This window comes from Oncorhynchus kisutch, unplaced genomic scaffold (genome assembly GCF_002021735.2).
Source record: "Oncorhynchus kisutch isolate 150728-3 unplaced genomic scaffold, Okis_V2 scaffold3736, whole genome shotgun sequence".
Classification (NCBI taxonomy): Eukaryota; Metazoa; Chordata; class Actinopteri; order Salmoniformes; family Salmonidae; genus Oncorhynchus; species Oncorhynchus kisutch.
Window position 1 is genome coordinate 187,653 of NW_022265681.1, and position 24,405 is coordinate 212,057.

At 41.0% G+C, this 24,405-nt stretch overlaps 2 protein-coding genes across 3 annotated transcripts in view; both read left to right on the forward strand.

Moving 5' to 3' along the window:
* LOC109886362 (leucine-rich repeat-containing protein 36-like) overlaps positions 1-5,465 on the forward strand; it is a 29,618-nt gene extending 24,153 nt beyond the window's left edge. The window contains exons 4-8 of the mRNA XM_031820908.1: positions 696-855; positions 2,546-2,736; positions 4,906-5,005; positions 5,128-5,239; positions 5,360-5,465. Of these exons, the coding sequence (XP_031676768.1) occupies positions 696-855; positions 2,546-2,736; positions 4,906-5,005; positions 5,128-5,239; positions 5,360-5,465 (669 nt within the window). The remainder of the gene's footprint in view (positions 1-695; positions 856-2,545; positions 2,737-4,905; positions 5,006-5,127; positions 5,240-5,359) is intronic.
* Positions 5,466-5,949: 484 nt separating this feature from the next.
* LOC109886363 (BTB/POZ domain-containing protein KCTD19) overlaps positions 5,950-24,405 on the forward strand; it is a 39,303-nt gene continuing 20,847 nt past the window's right edge. For both annotated transcript variants that reach the window (XM_031820920.1, XM_031820922.1), the window contains exons 1-4: positions 5,950-6,400; positions 7,059-7,206; positions 7,635-7,823; positions 23,136-23,258. In XM_031820920.1, coding sequence (XP_031676780.1) covers positions 6,125-6,400; positions 7,059-7,206; positions 7,635-7,823; positions 23,136-23,258 — 736 coding nt within the window. In that variant the 5' untranslated portion in view covers positions 5,950-6,124. The remainder of the gene's footprint in view (positions 6,401-7,058; positions 7,207-7,634; positions 7,824-23,135; positions 23,259-24,405) is intronic.

Genomic DNA, 24,405 nt, shown 5'->3' on the forward strand with positions numbered 1-24,405 from the left:
CTGCCTTGGGGGGGGGGGGGGGGTCATTTCATTGAGGGATGAGCGGGGTTTTTTGTGGGGGGGGTGGGGGGTAAGACAACACTGGCTTTGAGATCTCTCTTATCTGTTCATAACCAAGAAGAGTAATTATCTGTGAAAATATTTGGTGGGTTACTGTGTGATTGGCAGGGAAATTGGACTTGGCATTACTGAGAAAGTGGTTCTGTTACTTAAAGGGTTCTGGAAGGAGGGTTGGGTTAGGAGCATTAGGGTTGAGTCCAAATTGCCACCCTATTCCCTATATAGTGTGCACTACTTTTGATCAGGGTCCTATGGGGTTAATGCACTTTTAATGGAATAGGGTGCCATTTGGGAGGAGCATCAGTAATGTGAGAGGAGTGGGAACACTGTCTCAATGCACTGCCTCTCACAACACAGCAGAGCACACAGACACTGTTGGGGCTAATCTCAATGCACTGTCTCTCACAACACAGCAGAGCACACAGACATTTTTGGGCCAAGTGCTCGGTCGAGGTCTAAGAGACTAAATATAATGTAGAAAGAGCACTTTTTAAGTGAGGTGAGATTACAGTGTTAGAAACATTTACCTGATCTTATTGTTATAGAAACAAGGATATCATGACACCATTTTTTTGGGACAAACTTCTGTTTTCACTCGAATGATAAAGCCTTTCTTTATCATTGTATTTTTCCAGAGCTCCAGACGAGGGTTTAGTGACTACCTCTCTGTACCCAGGACTCCATCACCTCAGCCTGGGGTGGCAGAGCTCTCCTCCTCCCTGAGAGGACTCCTGAACCTGGTGGATCAGCACTGGGCTGGCACACGCTCCCTACACCTCAACCCCAGCTTCCTGGGTACACAATCAGTCACTACGCTACATCCCAAATAGTACCCTGTTTCATATGTACTGCACTACTACTGACCACTGAGATGTATTTATGTATCGTCATCATCACTCACACAAACAGATGATTCAGACCTGGCATTCTAACCATTCTAGATATATATACAGTGGGGAGAAAAATTACAGACCTCTACATGCTTTGTAAGTAGGAAAACCTGAAAAACCGGCAGTGTATCAAATACTTGTTCTCCCCACTGTATATACATTCTTCCTTTGGCCGCCTCTCCTTCCAGTTCTCTGCTGCCAATGACTGGAACGAACTACAAAAATCTCTGAAACTGGAAACACTTATCTCCCTCACTAGCTTTAAGCACCAGCTGTCAGAGCAGCTCACAGATTACTGCACCTGTACATAGCCCACCTATAATTTATCCCAAACAACTACCTCTTTCCCTACTGTATTTATTTATTTTGCTCATTCTTCCATTGCAAATCTACCATTCCAGTGTTTTACTTGCTATATTGTATTTACTTCGCCACCATGGCCTTTTTTTGCCTTTACCTCCCTTATCTCACCTCATTTTCTCACATTGTAAAAATACTTATTATTCTACTGTATTATTGACTGTATGTTTGTTCTCAACTTGCCTACCTGGTTAAATAAAGGTGAAATAAAAAAATAGATATAACCATTCTAGATATAACCATTCTAGATGGAACCATTCTAGACGGAACCATTCTAGACGGAACCATTCTAGATGTAACCATTCTAGATGTAACCGTTCTAGATGTAACCGTTCTAGATATAACCGTTCTAGATGTAACCGTTCTAGATGTAACCGTTCTAGATGTAACCATTCTAGATGTAACCATTCTAGATGTAACCATTCTAGACTTAACCATTCTAGACGTAACCATTCTAGACATAACCATTCTAGATGTAACCATTCTAGACATAACCATTCTAGACGTAACCATTCTAGATGTAACCATTCTAGATGTAACCATTCTAGACATAACCATTCTAGATGTAACCATTCTAGACATAACCATTCTAGATGTAACCATTCTAGACATAACCATTCTAGACGTAACCATTCTAGATGTAACCATTCTACATGTAACCATTCTAGACGGAACCATTCTAGACGGAACAATTCTAGATGGAACCATTTAGACATAACCATTCTAGACGTAACCATTCTAGATATAACCATTCTAGACGTAACCATTCTAGATGTAACCATTCTAGATGTAACCATTCTAAATGTAACCATTCTAGATGTAACCATTCTAGATGTAACCATTCTAGATATAACCATTCTAGATATAACCATTCTAGATATAACCATTCTAGACGTATCCATTCTAGACGTAACCATTCTAGATATAACCATTCTAGATGTAACCATTCTAGATGTAACCATTCTAGATGTAACCGTTCTAGATGTAACCGTTCTAGATATAACCGTTCTAGATGTAACCGTTCTAGATATAACCATTCTAGATATAACCATTCTAGATGTAACCATTCTAGATGTAACCATTCTAGATATAACCGTTCTAGATGTAACCGTTCTAACATATTTTCCTCAGACTAATAAATTAGCTAGTCCTTTGCTTGGCATTGTAACGATAACAAGAAACTTCCTAGATACCGTTCTCAGACCGTGTACCTTCCTGTCTTCTGTCTCCTCCAGGTCAGGCCTACGACCTGCTCTCTGCCCTGGGATCACCTCCTGCTACTTCCTGTCTGACAGAGACAGAAGAAAAGAGAGAAGGACAGAACAGAGGAGGACAAGAACAGAGTGAGAGTCATGTTGATGTGACTCCACAGTGCAGTGAGGTAGCTCTCCTGAAGAGGAAGCTGTCCTTCACACAACAGCAGCTGGTTAGTACCTCAACAGCAGCTGGTTAGTACCTCAACAGCAGCTGGTTAGTACCTCAACAGCAGCTGGTTAGTACCTCAACAGCAGCTGGTTAGTACCTCAACAGCAGCTGGTTAGTACCTCATCAGCAGCTGGTCAGTACCTCAACAGCAGCTGGTTAGTATCACAACAGCTGGTTAGTACCTCATCAGCAGCCTGTTAGTACCTCAACAGCAGCCTGTTAGTACCTCAACAACAGCTGGTTAGTACCTCAACAGCAGCTGGTTAGTACCTCAACAGCAGCTGGTTAGTACCTCAACAGCAGCTGGTTAGTACCTCAACAACAGCTGGTTAGTACCTCAACAGCAGCTGGTTAGTACCTCAACAGCAGCTGGTTAGTACCTCAACAGCAGCTGGTTAGTACATCAACAGCAGCTGGTTAGTACCTCAACAGCAGCTGGTTAGTACCTCAACAGCTGGTTAGTACCTCAACAGCAGCTGGTTAGTACCTCAACAGCTGATTAGTACCTCAACAGCAGCTGGTTAGTACCTCAACAGCTGGTTAGTACCTCAACAGCAGCTGGTTAGTACCTCAACAGCTGGTTAGTACCTCAACAGCAGCTGGTTAGTACCTCAACAGCAGCTGGTTAGTACCTCAACAGCAGCTGGTTAGTACCACTACAGCTGGTTAGGACCTCATCAGCAGCTGGTTAGTACCTCAACAGCAGCTGGTTAGTACCTCAACAGCAGCTGGTTAGTACCTCAACAGCAGCTGGTTAGTACCTCAACAGCAGCTGGTTAGTACCACTACAGCTGGTTAGTACCTCATCAGCAGCTGGTTAGTACCTCAACAGCAGCTGGTTAGTACCTCAACAGCAGCTGGTTAGTACCTCAACAGCAGCTGGTTAGTACCTCAACAGCAGCTGGTTAGTACCTCAACAGCAGCTGGTTAGTACCTCAACAGCAGCTGGTTAGTACCTCAACAGCAGCTGTTTAGTACCTCATCAGCAGCTGGTTAGTACCTCAACAGCAGCTGGTTAGTACCTCAACAGCAGCTGGTTAGTACCTCAACAGCAGCTGGTTAGTACCTCAACAGCAGCTGGTTAGTACCTCAACAGCAGCTGGTTAGTACCTCAACAGCAGCTGGTTAGTACCACAACAGCAGCTGGTTAGTACCTCAACAGCAGCTGGTCAGTACCTCAACAGCAGCTGGTTAGTATCTCAACAGCAGCTGGTTAGTACCTCAACAGCAGCTGGTTAGTACCTCAACAGCAGCTGGTTAGTACCTCAACAGCAGCTGGTTAGTACCTCAACAGCAGCTGGTTAGTACCTCAACAGCTAGTTAGTACCTCAACAGCAGCGGGTTAGTACCTCAACAGCAGCTGGTTAGTACCTCAACAGCAGCGGGTTAGTACCTCAACAGCAGCTGGTTAGTACCTCAACAGCAGCTGGTTAGTACCTCAACAGAAGATGGTTAGTACCTCAACAGCAGCTGGTTAGTACCTCAACAGCAGCTGGTTAGTACCTCAACAGCAGCGGGTTAGTACCTCAACAGCAGCTGGTTAGTACCTCAACAGCAGCTGGTTAGTACCTCAACAGCAGCTGTTTAGTACCTCATCAGCAGCTGGTTAGTACCTCAACAGCAGCTGGTTAGAACCTCAACAGCAGCTGGTTAGTACCTCAACAGCAGCTGGTTAGTACCTCAACAGCAGCTGGTTAGTACCTCAACAGCAGCTGTTTAGTACCTCAACAGCAGCTGGTTAGTACCTCAACAGCAGATGGTTAGTACCTCAACAGCAGCTGGTTAGTACCTCAACAGCTAGTTAGTACCTCAACAGCAGCGGGTTAGTACCTCAACAGCAGCTGGTTAGTACCTCAACAGCAGCGGGTTAGTACCTCAACAGCAGCTGGTTAGTACCTCAACAGCAGCTGGTTAGTACCTCAACAGCAGCTGTTTAGTACCTCATCAGCAGCTGGTTAGTACCTCAACAGCAGCTGGTTAGTACCTCAACAACACTAGTCTGTGTTCCAAATGGCACACTATTCCCTACTGAATATATGGCACTACTTTGGACCAATATAGTGCATGACTTTTGAAAATACATCAACGCATGAATAAGTGAAAATATATATTAATTATATATTGGAATTAATGATTCGCCTCTCGGTGTCTCTATTTGTCTGTGTTGCAGGAATCCCTGAAGAAAAGGCTTGTCGAGGCACTGAAAGAAAACTACAACTTGAGACTAACCAGCCTGAAGCAGGACTCCTCAACCACTGCAGAGACCAACTGTGAGTTGCCTTGTCTATGGCACAGTGTGTCTCCATTTCTGTCTTTTGGGTGGTGTGGACAAATCTCTCTCTTCTCTGCTCTCTCTCTCTGTGTGTGTGTGTGTGTGTGTGTGTGTTTGTAGGTGGCAGGCATTGGGACAGGTGTCTACAGAGACAGGTGCTAGCTCTGAGAGAGCAGGAGACACACCTGAGACAGCTGGAGCAGACCATTGTGCTTCTACAGGGCAAGCACAGGTCAATACACACACACACACACAATTAACTCAACATTCTGTCTGTCAAAAGTCTGTGCCAAGACTCAGCCTTTTGTCACCCTCCAAAAATGTGTTTTTTGTGTTTATGTATTTTCCACAGGTCTTTGGTGTCCAATAATAACTCTCTGTTGGGACATCTAAATGAACACATAACAGAACAAACTAATCTAATGAGTTCAACATTGAACATCAATTCAAGCCTTTGACAAGATTGTACTGCGTTCTAATGAATAAAGCCTACTCTGTAAACGTCGTAGGCTATGTTTGGCATACTGTGAAATTTTTATATGCACTCAAATGTATTTATCAACAACAACAAAAATGAATTCTAAAGAAAGACAACGTTAGTTATCATAATACACTTTTCTGTATTGTCATTTGTGTACTTAGATGATAATAAAGCGATGTTTTTTCACAGTGTCAAACCCTCCGAAGCTACTCGGTCTTTCCCTCCAGCGGGCCTTTGATGTGACGTCACTGACGCAGAGAAAACCGTTTCAGTGACGTCACGACCCACATATTAAACGGCTCCTTGAGGCCAGCTGTCAAAACGGAGACAAAATCTACTTTCTTCGCAATAGCCAGGCCTATATTTTGAAACAGTAGTGCATTTAAATATATATATATATATATATTATTTAAACAATTTTCTAAAATAGGCTGCTATAAAAGTTTGATTAAATAGAAGATAGCTGATGAATAATGAATTGGTGATTTTTGATAGCTAGCCAGATGTTAGCAACGGACAAAGTGAAGTGGAGACGGTAGTTGCTGCGAGGTTTTTAACTAATTCACTTTCTGTTTCTTTACCTGGCTTTTGCGTAAAGTTTATTTTAAAAAAAGAAGTAAGCTACTATAATGCCAAATGGAAACTGAACAGGACAATCAATTTTGTTCCTTCAACGTTGGTGGTTGTTTTTTTTCCATCCGGTTCAACCGACTTTCTCACCTTCAGGACTCCTTGCTTTTCAAAGACACGTCTTCTGGTCAGAAACCACGGTGGTTTATCGACAGAGACGGATGCACATTCAGACATGTACAGTATTATCTACAAACTGGGAAACTAGCTACATCATGTGTATCAGAATTAAATATTTTATATGAGCTTACTGCAGGTCTACGTCTAACGTCACTGCTACAGGTAAATCAATTCATCGATCAACCCTTTTGCCGTTTGCAAAGTTAAAGACATGATTATTAGTCAACCTAATATGGTAAAGTAACGCAAACAGTCTACTGTTGTGTTCCACAATAACATCCAATCAAGGTTTTAAAAAAACGAAATCAAAACAAAAGGCTGCATTTAGACAAACAGCCCAATTCTGATCTTTTTTCCCCAATAAGTGGTCTTTTGACCAATCAGTTTAGCTCTGAAAAAGATTGGATTTGAAGAGGTCTGATGTGATTGGTCGGGAAAGACCTTGTACTACATCATTGAGTCTAACATAAAAAAAATATACTTGGACAACTTTTTAAGAATAAGTTAATTTATACCGAAAATATTTCATGTTTACACTATCATAATTTATATCCTAGTGTGTACATATCAGTTATTTATTTATTTATTACTAGTTTATTACTATTAGTTATATTACTATGCATACTAAATTCCTCTAATTACTTTATTTTGATTAAAATGTTGATTATTATTGATATTGATACTGTAATGTTGAGGGAGGCAGATCTAAGCATTTCACTGCACCTTTTATACCGGGTGCTGTAAACTATATGTAACAAATAACATTTGATTTGATATGAAGTGGGCTCATGATTTATGTCCTCGGTTAATTACCCACTAGGCCTTAGAGAACCTCCAGTCAGGGAAGCATTTCCTGCGAGACCGGCCAGTAGACCTGCAGGTGACTGAGAGAGCCACCCTGAACTACTGGAAGACCAGAATCTGTAACACCAGAGAACCTGAACCCGTAGCCAGCCCAGTGTCCTCAGGTAGGCCCCCCATAGCCAGCCCAGTGTCCTCAGGTAGGCCCCCCATAGCCAGCAGAGTGTCCTCAGGTAGGCCCCCCATAGCCAGCCTAGTGTCCTCAGGTAGCCCCCCCATAGCCAGCCTAGTGTCCTCAGGTAGGCCCCCCATAGCCAGCAGAGTGTCCTCAGGTAGGCCCCCCATAGCCAGCCTAGTGTCCTCAGGTAGGCCCCCCATAGCCAGCCTAGTGTCCTCAGGTAGGCCCCCCATAGCCAGCCTAGTGTCCTCAGGTAGGCCCCCCATAGCCAGCAGAGTGTCCTCAGGTAGGCCCCCCATAGCCAGCAGAGTGTCCTCAGGTAGGCCCCCCATAGCCAGCCTAGTGTCCTCAGGTAGGCCCCCCATAGCCAGCCCAGTGTCCTCAGGTAGGCCCTGATGTCACTGTGTTGTTGTGTAGTTCATGACGCGGTACCCCTGGGTCTGGTGGGGACTCCTCTGGTCGACGGTGACGAGGAGGTGCTGTACTGCTTCGTTCCCATGGAGACGGTCCGCCTGTACCCCGCCCTGGTGACGCCTCACAACCTGCTGTGGCTGTGTGACGACCTGGTCGTCATCGAGTGTGACAGCTCTCTCTTCAGATTCATAGGTAAGTTTAATTTAATGATTTACTTAGGCCTAGGGACCATAGGCTATCGAGGACTCCTCTACATCACACTCTGTTCTGGGCAGCTAGTCTTCTCAACCTTGTTCCAGAACATACCGGATGTTCTGGTGTCTCTGCTTCAAGCTCAAGCTTTCCTTTAGGCAGGGTAGCCTAGTGGTTAGAGTGGAGGGGCGGCAGGTAGCCTAGTGGTTAGAGTGGAGGGGCGGCAGGTAGCCTAGTGGTTAGAGTGGAGGGGCGACAGGTAGCCTAGTGGTTAGAGTGGAGAGGCGGCAGGTAGCCTAGTGGTTAGAGTGGAGGGGCGGCAGGTAGACTAGTGGTTAGAGTGGAGGGGCGGCAGGTAGACTAGTGGTTAGAGTGGAGGGACGGCAGGTAGACTAGTGGTTAGAGTGGAGGGGCGGCAGGTAGACTAGTGGTTAGAGCGTTGGACTAGTAACCGAAAGGTTGCAAGTTTAAACCCCCGAGCTGACAAGGTACAAATCTGTCGTTCTGCCCCTGAACAGGCAGTTAACCCACTGTTCCTAGGCCGTCATTGAAAATAAGAATTTGTTCCTAACTGACTTGCCTGGTAAAAAAAAATTAAATCTAGAAGTATCTTTGATTTATTTATCCGTTATTTTACCAGGTAAGTTGACTGAGAACATGTTCTCATTTGCAGCAACGACCTGGGGAATAGTTACAGGGGAGAGGAGGGGGATGAATGAGACAACTGTAAACTGGGGATTATTAGGTGACCATGATGGTTTGAGGGCCAGATTGGGAATTTAGCCAGGACACCGGGTTTAACACCCATTGTCTTACAATAAGTGCCATGGGATCTTTAATGACCTCAGAGAGTCACCCTTATTACACCCTCATCTACAACATATCCAGAGATCTTAACTTAGCCTCTATTCCCATTACAACCAAACACCAATCAACTCAATAGGAACTCCCAACAAACCTACCTCTCAAAGCTTCAGTTACTGTTTCTCACTCCAGTGGCCTTGTGCCTTCACATCTTCACAAGTAGCTACAGTCAGGATCAGTGTTACCCTCTGTTATTATCTCTAGTAGCTACAGTAAGGATCAGTATTATCTCTAGTAGCTACAGTAAGGACCAGTGTTACCCTCTGATATTATCTCTAGTAGCTACAGTAAGGATCAGTGTTACCCTCTGTTATTATCTCTAGTAGCTACAGTAAGGATCAGTATTATCTCTAGTAGCTACAGTAAGGATCAGTATTATCTCTAGTAGCTACAGTAAGGATCAGTGTTACCCTCTGGTATTATCTCTAGTATCTACAGTAAGGATCAGTATTATCTCTAGTAGCTACAGTAAGGATCAGTATTACCCTCTGGTATTATCTCTAGTAGCTACAGTAAGGATCAGTATTATCTCTAGTAGCTACAGTAAGGATCAGTATTATCTCTAGTAGCTACAGTAAGGATCAGTAGTATCTCTAGTAGCTACAGTAAGGATCAGTATTACCCTCTGGTATTATCTCTAGTAGCTACAGTAAGGATCAGTATTACCCTCTGGTATTATCTCTAGTAGCTACAGTAAGGATCAGTATTACCCTCTGTTATTATCTCTAGTAGCTACAGTAAGGATCAGTATTACCCTCTGTTATTATCTCTAGTAGCTACAGTAAGGATCAGTATTATCTCTAGTAGCTACAGTAAGGATCAGTATTACCCTCTGGTATTATCTCTAGTAGCTACAGTAAGGATCAGTGTTACCCTCTGGTATTATCTCTAGTAGCTACAGTAAGGATCAGTATTATCTCTAGTAACTACAGTAAGGATCAGTATTACCCTCTGGTATTATCTCTAGTAGCTACAGTAAGGATCAGTATTACCCTCTGGTATTATCTCTAGTAGCTACAGTAAGGATCAGTATTATCTCTAGTAGCTACAGTAAGGATCAGTATTACCCTCTGGTATTATCTCTAGTAGCTACAGGAAGGATCAGTGTTACCCTCTGGTATTATCTCTAGTAGCTACAGTAAGGATCAGTGTTACCCTCTGGTATTATCTCTAGTAGCTACAGTAAGGATCAGTATTACCCTCTGGTATTATCTCTAGTAGCTACAGTAAGGATCAGTGTTACCCTCTGGTATTATCTCTAGTAGCTAGTAGTATTACCAGTGTTTCTTGTTGTCAGATCGTTGTTACTTCTCTGAGTTTGTGTCGTGTGTCCGTGCTCATCTCTCACCGCCCTTGTGTGGATTATCTGCTGTGCTCCCTCCTACCCATCCGGACACACTCCCCTGGATTTCTCAGCACGCTATCAACGGAAGATGCGCCCTAGTCCCTGGGTCGGATTCCGTCTGAGTACAGTCTGTCTGTCCTGTTGCTGCTGTAAACTGTATTCATTAAACCATCGTTGCTTGCATCTTGCATCCGCCTCTGTATTGTCACACTGGTATTATCTCTAGTAGCTACAGTAAGGATCAGTGTTACCCTCTGGTATTATCTCTAGTAGCTACAGTAAGGATCAGTATTACCCTCTGGTATTATCTCTAGTAGCTACAGTAAGGATCAGTATTACCCTCTGGTATTATCTCTAGTAGCTACAGTAAGGATCAGTATTACCCTCTGGTATTATCTCTAGTAGCTACAGTAAGGATCAGTATTACCCTCTGGTATTATCTCTAGTAGCTACAGTAAGGATCAGTGTTACCCTCTGGTATTATCTCTAGTAGCCACAGTAAGGATCAGTGTTACCCTCTGGTATTATCTCTAGTAGCTACAGTAAGGATCAGTATTATCTCTAGTAGCTACAGTAAGGATCAGTATTATCTCTAGTAGCTACAGTAAGGATCAGTATTACCCTCTGGTATTATCTCTAGTAGCTACAGTAAGGTTCAGTAGTATCTCTAGTAGCTACAGTAAGGATCAGTATTACCCTCTGATATTATCTCTAGTAGCTACAGTAAGGATCAGTATTACCCTCTGGTATTATCTCTAGTAGCTACAGTAAGGATCAGTGTTACCCTCTGGTATTATCTCTAGTAGCCACAGTAAGGATCAGTGTTACCCTCTGGTATTATCTCTAGTAGCTACAGTAAGGATCAGTATTATCTCTAGTAGCTACAGTAAGGATCAGTGTTACCCTCTGGTATTATCTCTAGTAGCTACAGTAAGGATCAGTGTTACCCTCTGGTATTATCTCTAGTAGCTACAGTAAGGATCAGTATTATCTCTAGTAGCTACAGTAAGGATCAGTATTACCCGCTGGTAGTATCTCTAGTAGCTACAGTAAGGATCAGTATTACCCTCTGGTATTATCTCTAGTAGCTACAGTAAGGATCAGTATTACCCTCTGGTATTATCTCTAGTAGCTACAGTAAGGATCAGTATTATCTCTAGTAGCTACAGTAAGGACCAGTGTTACCCTCTGGTATTATCTCTAGTAGCTACAGTAAGGATCAGTGTTACCCTCTGGTATTATCTCTAGTAGCTACAGTAAGGATCAGTATTACCCTCTGATATTATCTCTAGTAGCTACAGTAAGGATCAGTATTACCCTCTGGTATTATCTCTAGTAGCTACAGTAAGGATCAGTATTACCCTCTGGTATTATCTCTAGTAGCTACAGTAAGGATCAGTATTACCCTCTGGTATTATCTCTAGTAGCTACAGTAAGGATCAGTATTATCTCTAGTAGCTACAGTAAGGATCAGTATTACCCTCTGGTATTATCTCTAGTAGCTACAGTAAGGATGAGTATTATCTCTAGTAACTACAGTAAGGATCAGTATTACCCTCTGGTATTATCTCTAGTAGCTACAGTAAGGATCAGTATTACCCTCTGGTATTATCTCTAGTAGCTACAGTAAGGTTCAGTAGTATCTCTAGTAGCTACAGTAAGGATCAGTATTACCCTCTGGTATTATCTCTAGTAGCTACAGTAAGGATCAGTATTACCCTCTGGTATTATCTCTAGTAGCTACAGTAAGGATGAGTATTATCTCTAGTAACTACAGTAAGGATCAGTATTACCCTCTGGTATTATCTCTAGTAGCTACAGTAAGGATCAGTATTACCCTCTGGTATTATCTCTAGTAGCTACAGTAAGGTTCAGTAGTATCTCTAGTAGCTACAGTAAGGATCAGTATTACCCTCTGGTATTATCTCTAGTAGCTACAGTAAGGATCAGTATTACCCTCTGGTATTATCTCTAGTAGCTACAGTAAGGATCAGTGTTACTCTCTGGTAGTATCTCTAGTAGCCACAGTAAGGATCAGTGTTACCCTCTGGTATTATCTCTAGTAGCTACAGTAAGGATCAGTATTATCTCTAGTAGCTACAGTAAGGATCAGTATTACCCTCTGGTATTATCTCTAGTAGCTACAGTAAGGATCAGTATTACCCTCTGGTATTATCTCTAGTAGCTACAGTAAGGATCAGTGTTACCCTCTGGTATTATCTCTAGTAGCTACAGTAAGGATCAGTGTTACCCTCTGGTATTATCTCTAGTAGCTACAGTAAGGATCAGTGTTACCCTCTGGTATTATCTCTAGTAGCTACAGTAAGGATCAGTATTATCTCTAGTAGCTACAGTAAGGATCAGTGTTACCCTCTGGTATTATCTCTAGTAGCTACAGTAAGGATCAGTGTTACCCTCTGGTATTATCTCTAGTAGCTACAGTAAGGATCAGTATTATCTCTAGTAGCTACAGTAATGATCAGTATTATCTCTAGTAGCTACAGTAAGGATCAGTATTACCCTCTGGTATTATCTCTAGTAGCTACAGTAAGGATCAGTATTATCTCTAGTAGCTACAGTAAGGACCAGTGTTACCCTCTGGTATTATCTCTTGTAGCTACAGTAAGGATCAGTGTTACCCTCTGGTATTATCTCTAGTAGCTACAGTAAGGATCAGTATTACCCTCTGATATTATCTCTAGTAGCTACAGTAAGGATCAGTATTACCCTCTGGTATTATCTCTAGTAGCTACAGTAAGGATCAGTATTACCCTCTGGTATTATCTCTAGTAGCTACAGTAAGGATCAGTATTACCCTCTGGTATTATCTCTAGTAGCTACAGTAAGGATCAGTATTATCTCTAGTAGCTACAGTAAGGATCAGTATTACCCTCTGGTATTATCTCTAGTAGCTACAGTAAGGATGAGTATTATCTCTAGTAACTACAGTAAGGATCAGTATTACCCTCTGGTATTATCTCTAGTAGCTACAGTAAGGATCAGTATTACCCTCTGGTATTATCTCTAGTAGCTACAGTAAGGTTCAGTAGTATCTCTAGTAGCTACAGTAAGGATCAGTATTACCCTCTGGTATTATCTCTAGTAGCTACAGTAAGGATCAGTATTACCCTCTGGTATTATCTCTAGTAGCTACAGTAAGGATGAGTATTATCTCTAGTAACTACAGTAAGGATCAGTATTACCCTCTGGTATTATCTCTAGTAGCTACAGTAAGGATCAGTATTACCCTCTGGTATTATCTCTAGTAGCTACAGTAAGGTTCAGTAGTATCTCTAGTAGCTACAGTAAGGATCAGTATTACCCTCTGGTATTATCTCTAGTAGCTACAGTAAGGATCAGTATTACCCTCTGGTATTATCTCTAGTAGCTACAGTAAGGATCAGTGTTACTCTCTGGTAGTAGCTCTAGTAGCCACAGTAAGGATCAGTGTTACCCTCTGGTATTATCTCTAGTAGCTACAGTAAGGATCAGTATTATATCTAGTAGCTACAGTAAGGATCAGTATTACCCTCTGGTATTATCTCTAGTAGCTACAGTAAGGATCAGTATTACCCTCTGGTATTATCTCTAGTAGCTACAGTAAGGATCAGTGTTACCCTCTGGTATTATCTATAGTAGCTACAGTAAGGATCAGTGTTACCCTCTGGTATTATCTCTAGTAGCTACAGTAAGGATCAGTGTTACCCTCTGGTATTATCTCTAGTAGCTACAGTAAGGATCAGTATTATCTCTAGTAGCTACAGTAAGGATCAGTGTTACCCTCTGGTATTATCTCTAGTAGCTACAGTAAGGATCAGTGTTACCCTCTGGTATTATCTCTAGTAGCTACAGTAAGGATCAGTATTATCTCTAGTAGCTACAGTAATGATCAGTATTATCTCTAGTAGCTACAGTAAGGATCAGTATTACCCTCTGGTATTATCTCTAGTAGCTACAGTAAGGATCAGTATTACCCTCTGGTATTATCTCTAGTAGCTACAGTAAGGATCAGTATTACCCTCTGGTATTATCTCTAGTAGCTACAGTAAGGATCAGTATTATCTCTAGTAGCTACAGTAAGGATCAGTATTACCCTCTGGTATTATCTCTAGTAGCTACAGTAAGGATGAGTATTATCTCTAGTAACTACAGTAAGGATCAGTATTACCCTCTGGTATTATCTCTAGTAGCTACAGTAAGGATCAGTATTACCCTCTGGTATTATCTCTAGTAGCTACAGTAAGGTTCAGTAGTATCTCTAGTAGCTACAGTAAGGATCAGTATTACCCTCTGGTATTATCTCTAGTAGCTACAGTAAGGATCAGTATTACCCTCTGGTATTATCTCTAGTAGCTACAGTAAGGATGAGTATTATCTCTAGTAACTACAGTAAGGATCAGTATTACCCTCTGGTATTATCTCTAGTAGCTACAGTAAGGATCAGTATTACCCTCTGGTATTATCTCTAGTAGCTACAGTAAGGTTCAGTAGTATCTCTAGTAGCTACAGTAAGGATCAGTATTACCCTCTGGTATTATCTCTAGTAGCTACAGTAAGGATCAGTATTACCCTCTGGTATTATCTCTAGTAGCTACAGTAAGGATCAGTGTTACTCTCTGGTAGTATCTCTAGTAGCCACAGTAAGGATCAGTGTTACCCTCTGGTATTATCTCTAGTAGCTACAGTAAGGATCAGTATTATCTCTAGTAGCTACAGTAAGGATCAGTATTACCCTCTGGTATTATCTCTAGTAGCTACAGTAAGGATCAGTATTACCCTCTGGTATTATCTCTAGTAGCTACAGTAAGGATCAGTGTTACCCTCTGGTATTATCTCTAGTAGCTACATTAAGGATCAGTGTTACCCTCTGGTATTATCTCTAGTAGCTACAGTAAGGATCAGTATTACCCTCTGGTATTATCTCTAGTAGCTACAGTAAGGATCAGTATTACCCTCTGGTATTATCTCTAGTAGCTACAGTAAGGATCAGTATTACCCTCTGGTATTATCTCTAGTAGCTACAGTAAGGATCAGTATTATCTCTAGTAGCTACAGTAAGGATCAGTATTACCCTCTGGTATTATCTCTAGTAGCTACAGTAAGGATGAGTATTATCTCTAGTAACTACAGTAAGGATCAGTATTACCCTCTGGTAGTAGCTCTAGTAGCCACAGTAAGGATCAGTGTTACCCTCTGGTATTATCTCTAGTAGCTACAGTAAGGATCAGTATTATCTCTAGTAGCTACAGTAAGGATCAGTATTACCCTCTGGTATTATCTCTAGTAGCTACAGTAAGGATCAGTATTACCCTCTGGTATTATCTCTAGTAGCTACAGTAAGGATCAGTGTTACCCTCTGGTATTATCTATAGTAGCTACAGTAAGGATCAGTGTTACCCTCTGGTATTATCTCTAGTAGCTACAGTAAGGATCAGTGTTACCCTCTGGTATTATCTCTAGTAGCTACAGTAAGGATCAGTATTATCTCTAGTAGCTACAGTAAGGATCAGTGTTACCCTCTGGTATTATCTCTAGTAGCTACAGTAAGGATCAGTGTTACCCTCTGGTATTATCTCTAGTAGCTACAGTAAGGATCAGTATTATCTCTAGTAGCTACAGTAATGATCAGTATTATCTCTAGTAGCTACAGTAAGGATCAGTATTACCCTCTGGTATTATCTCTAGTAGCTACAGTAAGGATCAGTATTACCCTCTGGTATTATCTCTAGTAGCTACAGTAAGGATCAGTATTACCCTCTGGTATTATCTCTAGTAGCTACAGTAAGGATCAGTATTATCTCTAGTAGCTACAGTAAGGATCAGTATTACCCTCTGGTATTATCTCTAGTAGCTACAGTAAGGATGAGTATTATCTCTAGTAACTACAGTAAGGATCAGTATTACCCTCTGGTATTATCTCTAGTAGCTACAGTAAGGATCAGTATTACCCTCTGGTATTATCTCTAGTAGCTACAGTAAGGTTCAGTAGTATCTCTAGTAGCTACAGTAAGGATCAGTATTACCCTCTGGTATTATCTCTAGTAGCTACAGTAAGGATCAGTATTACCCTCTGGTATTATCTCTAGTAGCTACAGTAAGGATGAGTATTATCTCTAGTAACTACAGTAAGGATCAGTATTACCCTCTGGTATTATCTCTAGTAGCTACAGTAAGGATCAGTATTACCCTCTGGTATTATCTCTAGTAGCTACAGTAAGGTTCAGTAGTATCTCTAGTAGCTACAGTAAGGATCAGTATTACCCTCTGGTATTATCTCTAGTAGCTACAGTAAGGATCAGTATTACCCTCTGGTATTATCTCTAGTAGCTACAGTAAGGATCAGTGTTACTCTCTGGTAGTATCTCTAGTAGCCACAGTAAGGATCAGTGTTACCCTCTGGTATTATCTCTAGTAGCTACAGTAAGGATCAGTATTATCTCTAGTAGCTACAGTAAGGATCAGTATTACCCTCTGGTATTATCTCTAGTAGCTACAGTAAGGATCAGTATTACCCTCTGGTATTATCTCTAGTAGCTACAGTAAGGATCAGTGTTACCCTCTGGTATTATCTCTAGTAGCTACATTAAGGATCAGTGTTACCCTCTGGTATTATCTCTAGTAGCTACAGTAAGGATCAGTATTACCCTCTGGTATTATCTCTAGTAGCTACAGTAAGGATCAGTATTACCCTCTGGTATTATCTCTAGTAGCTACAGTAAGGATCAGTATTACCCTCTGGTATTATCTCTAGTAGCTACAGTAAGGATCAGTATTATCTCTAGTAGCTACAGTAAGGATCAGTATTACCCTCTGGTATTATCTCTAGTAGCTACAGTAAGGATGAGTATTATCTCTAGTAACTACAGTAAGGATCAGTATTACCCTCTGGTATTATCTCTAGTAGCTACAGTAAGGATCAGTATTACCCTCTGGTATTATCTCTAGTAGCTACAGTAAGGTTCAGTAGTATCTCTAGTAGCTACAGTAAGGATCAGTATTACCCTCTGGTATTATCTCTAGTAGCTACAGTAAGGATCAGTATTACCCTCTGGTATTATCTCTAGTAGCTACAGTAAGGATGAGTATTATCTCTAGTAACTACAGTAAGGATCAGTATTACCCTCTGGTATTATCTCTAGTAGCTACAGTAAGGATCAGTATTACCCTCTGGTATTATCTCTAGTAGCTACAGTAAGGTTCAGTAGTATCTCTAGTAGCTACAGTAAGGATCAGTATTACCCTCTGGTATTATCTCTAGTAGCTACAGTAAGGATCAGTATTACCCTCTGGTATTATCTCTAGTAGCTACAGTAAGGATCAGTGTTACTCTCTGGTAGTATCTCTAGTAGCCACAGTAAGGATCAGTGTTACCCTCTGGTATTATCTCTAGTAGCTACAGTAAGGATCAGTATTATCTCTAGTAGCTACAGTAAGGATCAGTATTACCCTCTGGTATTATCTCTAGTAGCTACAGTAAGGATCAGTATTACCCTCTGGTATTATCTCTAGTAGCTACAGTAAGGATCAGTGTTACCCTCTGGTATTATCTCTAGTAGCTACAGTAAGGATCAGTGTTACCCTCTGGTATTATCTCTAGTAGCTACAGTAAGGATCAGTGTTACCCTCTGGTATTATCTCTAGTAGCTACAGTAAGGATCAGTATTATCTCTAGTAGCTACAGTAAGGATCAGTGTTACCCTCTGGTATTATCTCTAGTAGCTACAGTAAGGATCAGTGTTACCCTCTGGTATTATCTCTAGTAGCTACAGTAAGGATCAGTATTATCTCTAGTAGCTACAGTAATGATCAGTATTATCTCTAGTAGCTACAGTAAGGATCAGTATTACCCTCTGGTATTATCTCTAGTAGCTACAGTAAGGATCAGTATTATCTCTAGTAGCTACAGTAAGGACCAGTGTTACCCTCTGGTATTATCTCTAGTAGCTACAGTAAGGATCAGTATTACCCTCTGGTATTATCTCTAGTAGCTACAGTAAGGATCAGTGTTACCCTCTGGTATTATCTCTAGTAGCTACAGTAAGGATCAGTATTACCCTCTGATATTATCTCTAGTAGCTACAGTAAGGATCAGTATTACCCTCTGGTATTATCTCTAGTAGCTACAGTAAGGATCAGTATTACCCTCTGGTATTATCTCTAGTAGCTACAGTAAGGATCAGTATTATCTCTAGTAGCTACAGTAAGGATCAGTATTACCCTCTGGTATTATCTCTAGTAGCTACAGTAAGGATCAGTATTATCTCTAGTAGCTACAGTAAGGACCAGTATTACCCTATGTTGTTATCTCTAGTAGCTACAGTAAGGATCAGTATTATCTCTAGTAGCTACAGTAATGATCAGTATTATCTTTAGTAACTACAGTAAGGATCAGTATTATCTCTAGTAGCTACAGTAAGGATCAGTATTACCCTCTGGTATTATCTCTAGTAGCTACAGTAAGGATCAGTATTACCCTCTGGTATTATCTCTAGTAGCTACAGTAAGGATCAGTATTACCCTCTGGTATTATCTCTAGTAGCTACAGTAAGGATCAGTATTACCCTCTGGTATTATCTCTAGTAGCTACAGTAAGGATCAGTATTACCCTCTGGTATTATCTCTAGTAGCTACAGTAAGGATCAGTATTATCGCTAGTAGCTACAGTAAGGATCAGTATTATCTCTAGTAGCTACAGTAAGGATCAGTATTATCTCTAGTAGCTACAGTAAGGATCAGTATTACCCTCTGGTATTATCTCTAGTAGCTACAGTAAGGATCAGTATTATCTCTAGTAGCTACAGTAAGGATCAGTATTACCCTCTGGTATTATCTCTAGTAGCTACAGTAAGGATCAGTATTACCCTCTGGTATTATCTCTAGTAGCTACAGTAAGGATCAGTATTACCTTCTGGTATTATCTCTAGTAGCTACAGTAAGGATCAGTATTACCCTCTGGTATTATCTCTAGTAGCTACAGTAAGGATCAGTATTACCCTCTGGTATTATCTCTAGTAGCTACAGTAAGGATCAGTATTACCCTCTGGTATTATCTCTAGTAGCTACAGTAAGGATCAGTGTTACTCTCTGGTAGTAGCTCTAGTAGCCACAGTAAGGATCAGTGTTACCCTCTGGTATTATCTCTAGTAGCTACAGTAAGGATCAGTATTATCTCTAGTAGCTACAGTAAGGATCAGTATTACCCTCTGGTATTATCTCTAGTAGCTACAGTAAGGATCAGTATTACCCTCTGGTATTATCTCTAGTAGCTACAGTAAGGATCAGTGTTACCCTCTGGTATTATCTATAGTAGCTACAGTAAGGATCAGTGTTACCCTCTGGTATTATCTCTAGTAGCTACAGTAAGGATCAGTGTTACCCTCTGGTATTATCTCTAGTAGCTACAGTAAGGATCAGTATTATCTCTAGTAGCTACAGTAAGGATCAGTGTTACCCTCTGGTATTATCTCTAGTAGCTACAGTAAGGATCAGTGTTACCCTCTGGTATTATCTCTAGTAGCTACAGTAAGGATCAGTATTATCTCTAGTAGCTACAGTAATGATCAGTATTATCTCTAGTAGCTACAGTAAGGATCAGTATTACCCTCTGGTATTATCTCTAGTAGCTACAGTAAGGATCAGTATTACCCTCTGGTATTATCTCTAGTAGCTACAGTAAGGATCAGTATTACCCTCTGGTATTATCTCTAGTAGCTACAGTAAGGATCAGTATTATCTCTAGTAGCTACAGTAAGGATCAGTATTACCCTCTGGTATTATCTCTAGTAGCTACAGTAAGGATGAGTATTATCTCTAGTAACTACAGTAAGGATCAGTATTACCCTCTGGTATTATCTCTAGTAGCTACAGTAAGGATCAGTATTACCCTCTGGTATTATCTCTAGTAGCTACAGTAAGGTTCAGTAGTATCTCTAGTAGCTACAGTAAGGATCAGTATTACCCTCTGGTATTATCTCTAGTAGCTACAGTAAGGATCAGTATTACCCTCTGGTATTATCTCTAGTAGCTACAGTAAGGATGAGTATTATCTCTAGTAACTACAGTAAGGATCAGTATTACCCTCTGGTATTATCTCTAGTAGCTACAGTAAGGATCAGTATTACCCTCTGGTATTATCTCTAGTAGCTACAGTAAGGTTCAGTAGTATCTCTAGTAGCTACAGTAAGGATCAGTATTACCCTCTGGTATTATCTCTAGTAGCTACAGTAAGGATCAGTATTACCCTCTGGTATTATCTCTAGTAGCTACAGTAAGGATCAGTGTTACTCTCTGGTAGTATCTCTAGTAGCCACAGTAAGGATCAGTGTTACCCTCTGGTATTATCTCTAGTAGCTACAGTAAGGATCAGTATTATCTCTAGTAGCTACAGTAAGGATCAGTATTACCCTCTGGTATTATCTCTAGTAGCTACAGTAAGGATCAGTATTACCCTCTGGTATTATCTCTAGTAGCTACAGTAAGGATCAGTGTTACCCTCTGGTATTATCTCTAGTAGCTACAGTAAGGATCAGTGTTACCCTCTGGTATTATCTCTAGTAGCTACAGTAAGGATCAGTATTACCCTCTGGTATTATCTCTAGTAGCTACAGTAAGGATCAGTATTACCCTCTGGTATTATCTCTAGTAGCTACAGTAAGGATCAGTATTACCCTCTGGTATTATCTCTAGTAGCTACAGTAAGGATCAGTATTATCTCTAGTAGCTACAGTAAGGATCAGTATTACCCTCTGGTATTATCTCTAGTAGCTACAGTAAGGATGAGTATTATCTCTAGTAACTACAGTAAGGATCAGTATTACCCTCTGGTATTATCTCTAGTAGCTACAGTAAGGATCAGTATTACCCTCTGGTATTATCTCTAGTAGCTACAGTAAGGTTCAGTAGTATCTCTAGTAGCTACAGTAAGGATCAGTATTACCCTCTGGTATTATCTCTAGTAGCTACAGTAAGGATCAGTATTACCCTCTGGTATTATCTCTAGTAGCTACAGTAAGGATGAGTATTATCTCTAGTAACTACAGTAAGGATCAGTATTACCCTCTGGTATTATCTCTAGTAGCTACAGTAAGGATCAGTATTACCCTCTGGTATTATCTCTAGTAGCTACAGTAAGGTTCAGTAGTATCTCTAGTAGCTACAGTAAGGATCAGTATTACCCTCTGGTATTATCTCTAGTAGCTACAGTAAGGATCAGTATTACCCTCTGGTATTATCTCTAGTAGCTACAGTAAGGATCAGTGTTACTCTCTGGTAGTATCTCTAGTAGCCACAGTAAGGATCAGTGTTACCCTCTGGTATTATCTCTAGTAGCTACAGTAAGGATCAGTATTATCTCTAGTAGCTACAGTAAGGATCAGTATTACCCTCTGGTATTATCTCTAGTAGCTACAGTAAGGATCAGTATTACCCTCTGGTATTATCTCTAGTAGCTACAGTAAGGATCAGTGTTACCCTCTGGTATTATCTCTAGTAGCTACAGTAAGGATCAGTGTTACCCTCTGGTATTATCTCTAGTAGCTACAGTAAGGATCAGTGTTACCCTCTGGTATTATCTCTAGTAGCTACAGTAAGGATCAGTATTATCTCTAGTAGCTACAGTAAGGATCAGTGTTACCCTCTGGTATTATCTCTAGTAGCTACAGTAAGGATCAGTGTTACCCTCTGGTATTATCTCTAGTAGCTACAGTAAGGATCAGTATTATCTCTAGTAGCTACAGTAATGATCAGTATTATCTCTAGTAGCTACAGTAAGGATCAGTATTACCCTCTGGTATTATCTCTAGTAGCTACAGTAAGGATCAGTATTATCTCTAGTAGCTACAGTAAGGACCAGTGTTACCCTCTGGTATTATCTCTAGTAGCTACAGTAAGGATCAGTATTACCCTCTGGTATTATCTCTAGTAGCTACAGTAAGGATCAGTGTTACCCTCTGGTATTATCTCTAGTAGCTACAGTAAGGATCAGTATTACCCTCTGATATTATCTCTAGTAGCTACAGTAAGGATCAGTATTACCCTCTGGTATTATCTCTAGTAGCTACAGTAAGGATCAGTATTACCCTCTGGTATTATCTCTAGTAGCTACAGTAAGGATCAGTATTATCTCTAGTAGCTACAGTAAGGATCAGTATTACCCTCTGGTATTATCTCTAGTAGCTACAGTAAGGATCAGTATTATCTCTAGTAGCTACAGTAAGGACCAGTATTACCCTATGTTGTTATCTCTAGTAGCTACAGTAAGGATCAGTATTATCTCTAGTAGCTACAGTAATGATCAGTATTATCTTTAGTAACTACAGTAAGGATCAGTATTATCTCTAGTAGCTACAGTAAGGATCAGTATTACCCTCTGGTATTATCTCTAGTAGCTACAGTAAGGATCAGTATTACCCTCTGGTATTATCTCTAGTAGCTACAGTAAGGATCAGTATTACCCTCTGGTATTATCTCTAGTAGCTACAGTAAGGATCAGTATTACCCTCTGGTATTATCTCTAGTAGCTACAGTAAGGATCAGTATTACCCTCTGGTATTATCTCTAGTAGCTACAGTAAGGATCAGTATTACCTTCTGGTATTATCTCTAGTAGCTACAGTAAGGATCAGTATTACCCTCTGGTATTATCTCTAGTAGCTACAGTAAGGATCAGTATTACCCTCTGGTATTATCTCTAGTAGCTACAGTAAGGATCAGTATTACCCTCTGGTATTATCTCTAGTAGCTACAGTAAGGATCAGTATTATCTCTAGTAGCTACAGTCAGGACAGTCAGGACCCTATCTCTGGTATCTGACTCTCTGTCATTGTGTTTATCTGGAGGATTCAGTTGATGTAGTGTTTGTCGAACCTCCGAAGGAAATGCATCTGTCAAAATAAGCGTGTTTCTGTAAGTGTGTATGCATGCGTGCGTGTGTGTGTTTCTGTGTGTGTGTTTCTGTGTGTATGTTCGATGTGTGTTTGCGTGTGTGTGTGTGTGTTTCTGTGTGTGTGTGTGTGTGTGTGTGTTTCTGTGTGTGTATCTCTGTGAAGCAGCAGCAGCAGCATCTCCTAACAGGTGATGAGAGCCATGTGTCTGTGTTCTGTTCAGCTAATTACCTTCAGACCGGAAACATCTTCCTGCCAGAGGACTTCAGTGATCATGACAGGTTGAACCAGGAGGCTGGAGCCGCTGGCATGACGGACTTCCTGGAAGAGTTACAGAAACGACCCGGTACGCAGACGGGAATTACAAATGGCTCTTTAATATATATACGACCACACTATCTATTCCTTATATAGAGCAATACTGTTCTGGTCTAAAGTAGTGCACTATTTAGGGAATAGGGCTCTGGTCTATAGTAGTACCACTATATAGGGAATAGGGCTCTGGTCTATAGTAGTACCACTATATAGGGAATAGGGCTCTGGTCTATAGTAGTACCACTATATAGGGAATAGGGCTCTGGTCTATAGTAGTACCACTATATAGGGAATAGGGCTCTGGTCTATAGTCGTACCACTATATAGGGAATAGGGCTCTGGTCTATAGTAGTACCACTATATAGGGAATAGAGCTCTGGTCTATAGTAGTACCACTATATAGGGAATAGGGCTCTGGTCTATAGTAGTACCACTATATAGGGAATAGGGCTCTGGTCTATAGCAGTGCACTATATAGGGAATAGGGCTCTGGTCTATAGTAGTACCACTATATAGGGAATAGGGCTCTGGTCTATAGTAGTACCACTATATAGGGAATAGGGCTCTGGTCTATAGTAGTACCACTATATAGGGAATATGGCTCTGGTCTATAGTAGTACCACTATATAGGGAATAGGGCTCTGGTCTATAGCAGTGCACTATATAGGGAATAGGGCTCTGGTCTATAGTAGTACCACTATATAGGGAATAGGGCTCTGGTCTATAGTAGTACCACTATATAGGGAATAGGGCTCTGGTCTATAGTAGTACCACTATATAGGGAATAGGGCTCTGGTCTATAGTAGTACCACTATATAGGGAATAGGGCTCTGCTCTATAGTAGTACCACTATATAGGGAATAGGGCTCTGGTCTATAGTAGTACCACTATATAGGGAATAGGGCTCTGGTCTATAGTAGTACCACTATATATAGGGAATAGGGCTCTGGTCTATAGTAGTACCACTATATACGGAATAGGGCTCTGGTCTATAGTAGTACCACTATATAGGGAATAGGGCTCTGGTCTATAGTAGTGTACTATATAGGGAATAGGGCTCTGGTCTATAGTAGTACCACTATATAGGGAATAGGGCTCTGGTCTATAGTAGTACCACTATATAGGGAATAGGACTCTGGTCTATAGTAGTACCACTATATAGGGAATAGGGCCCTGGT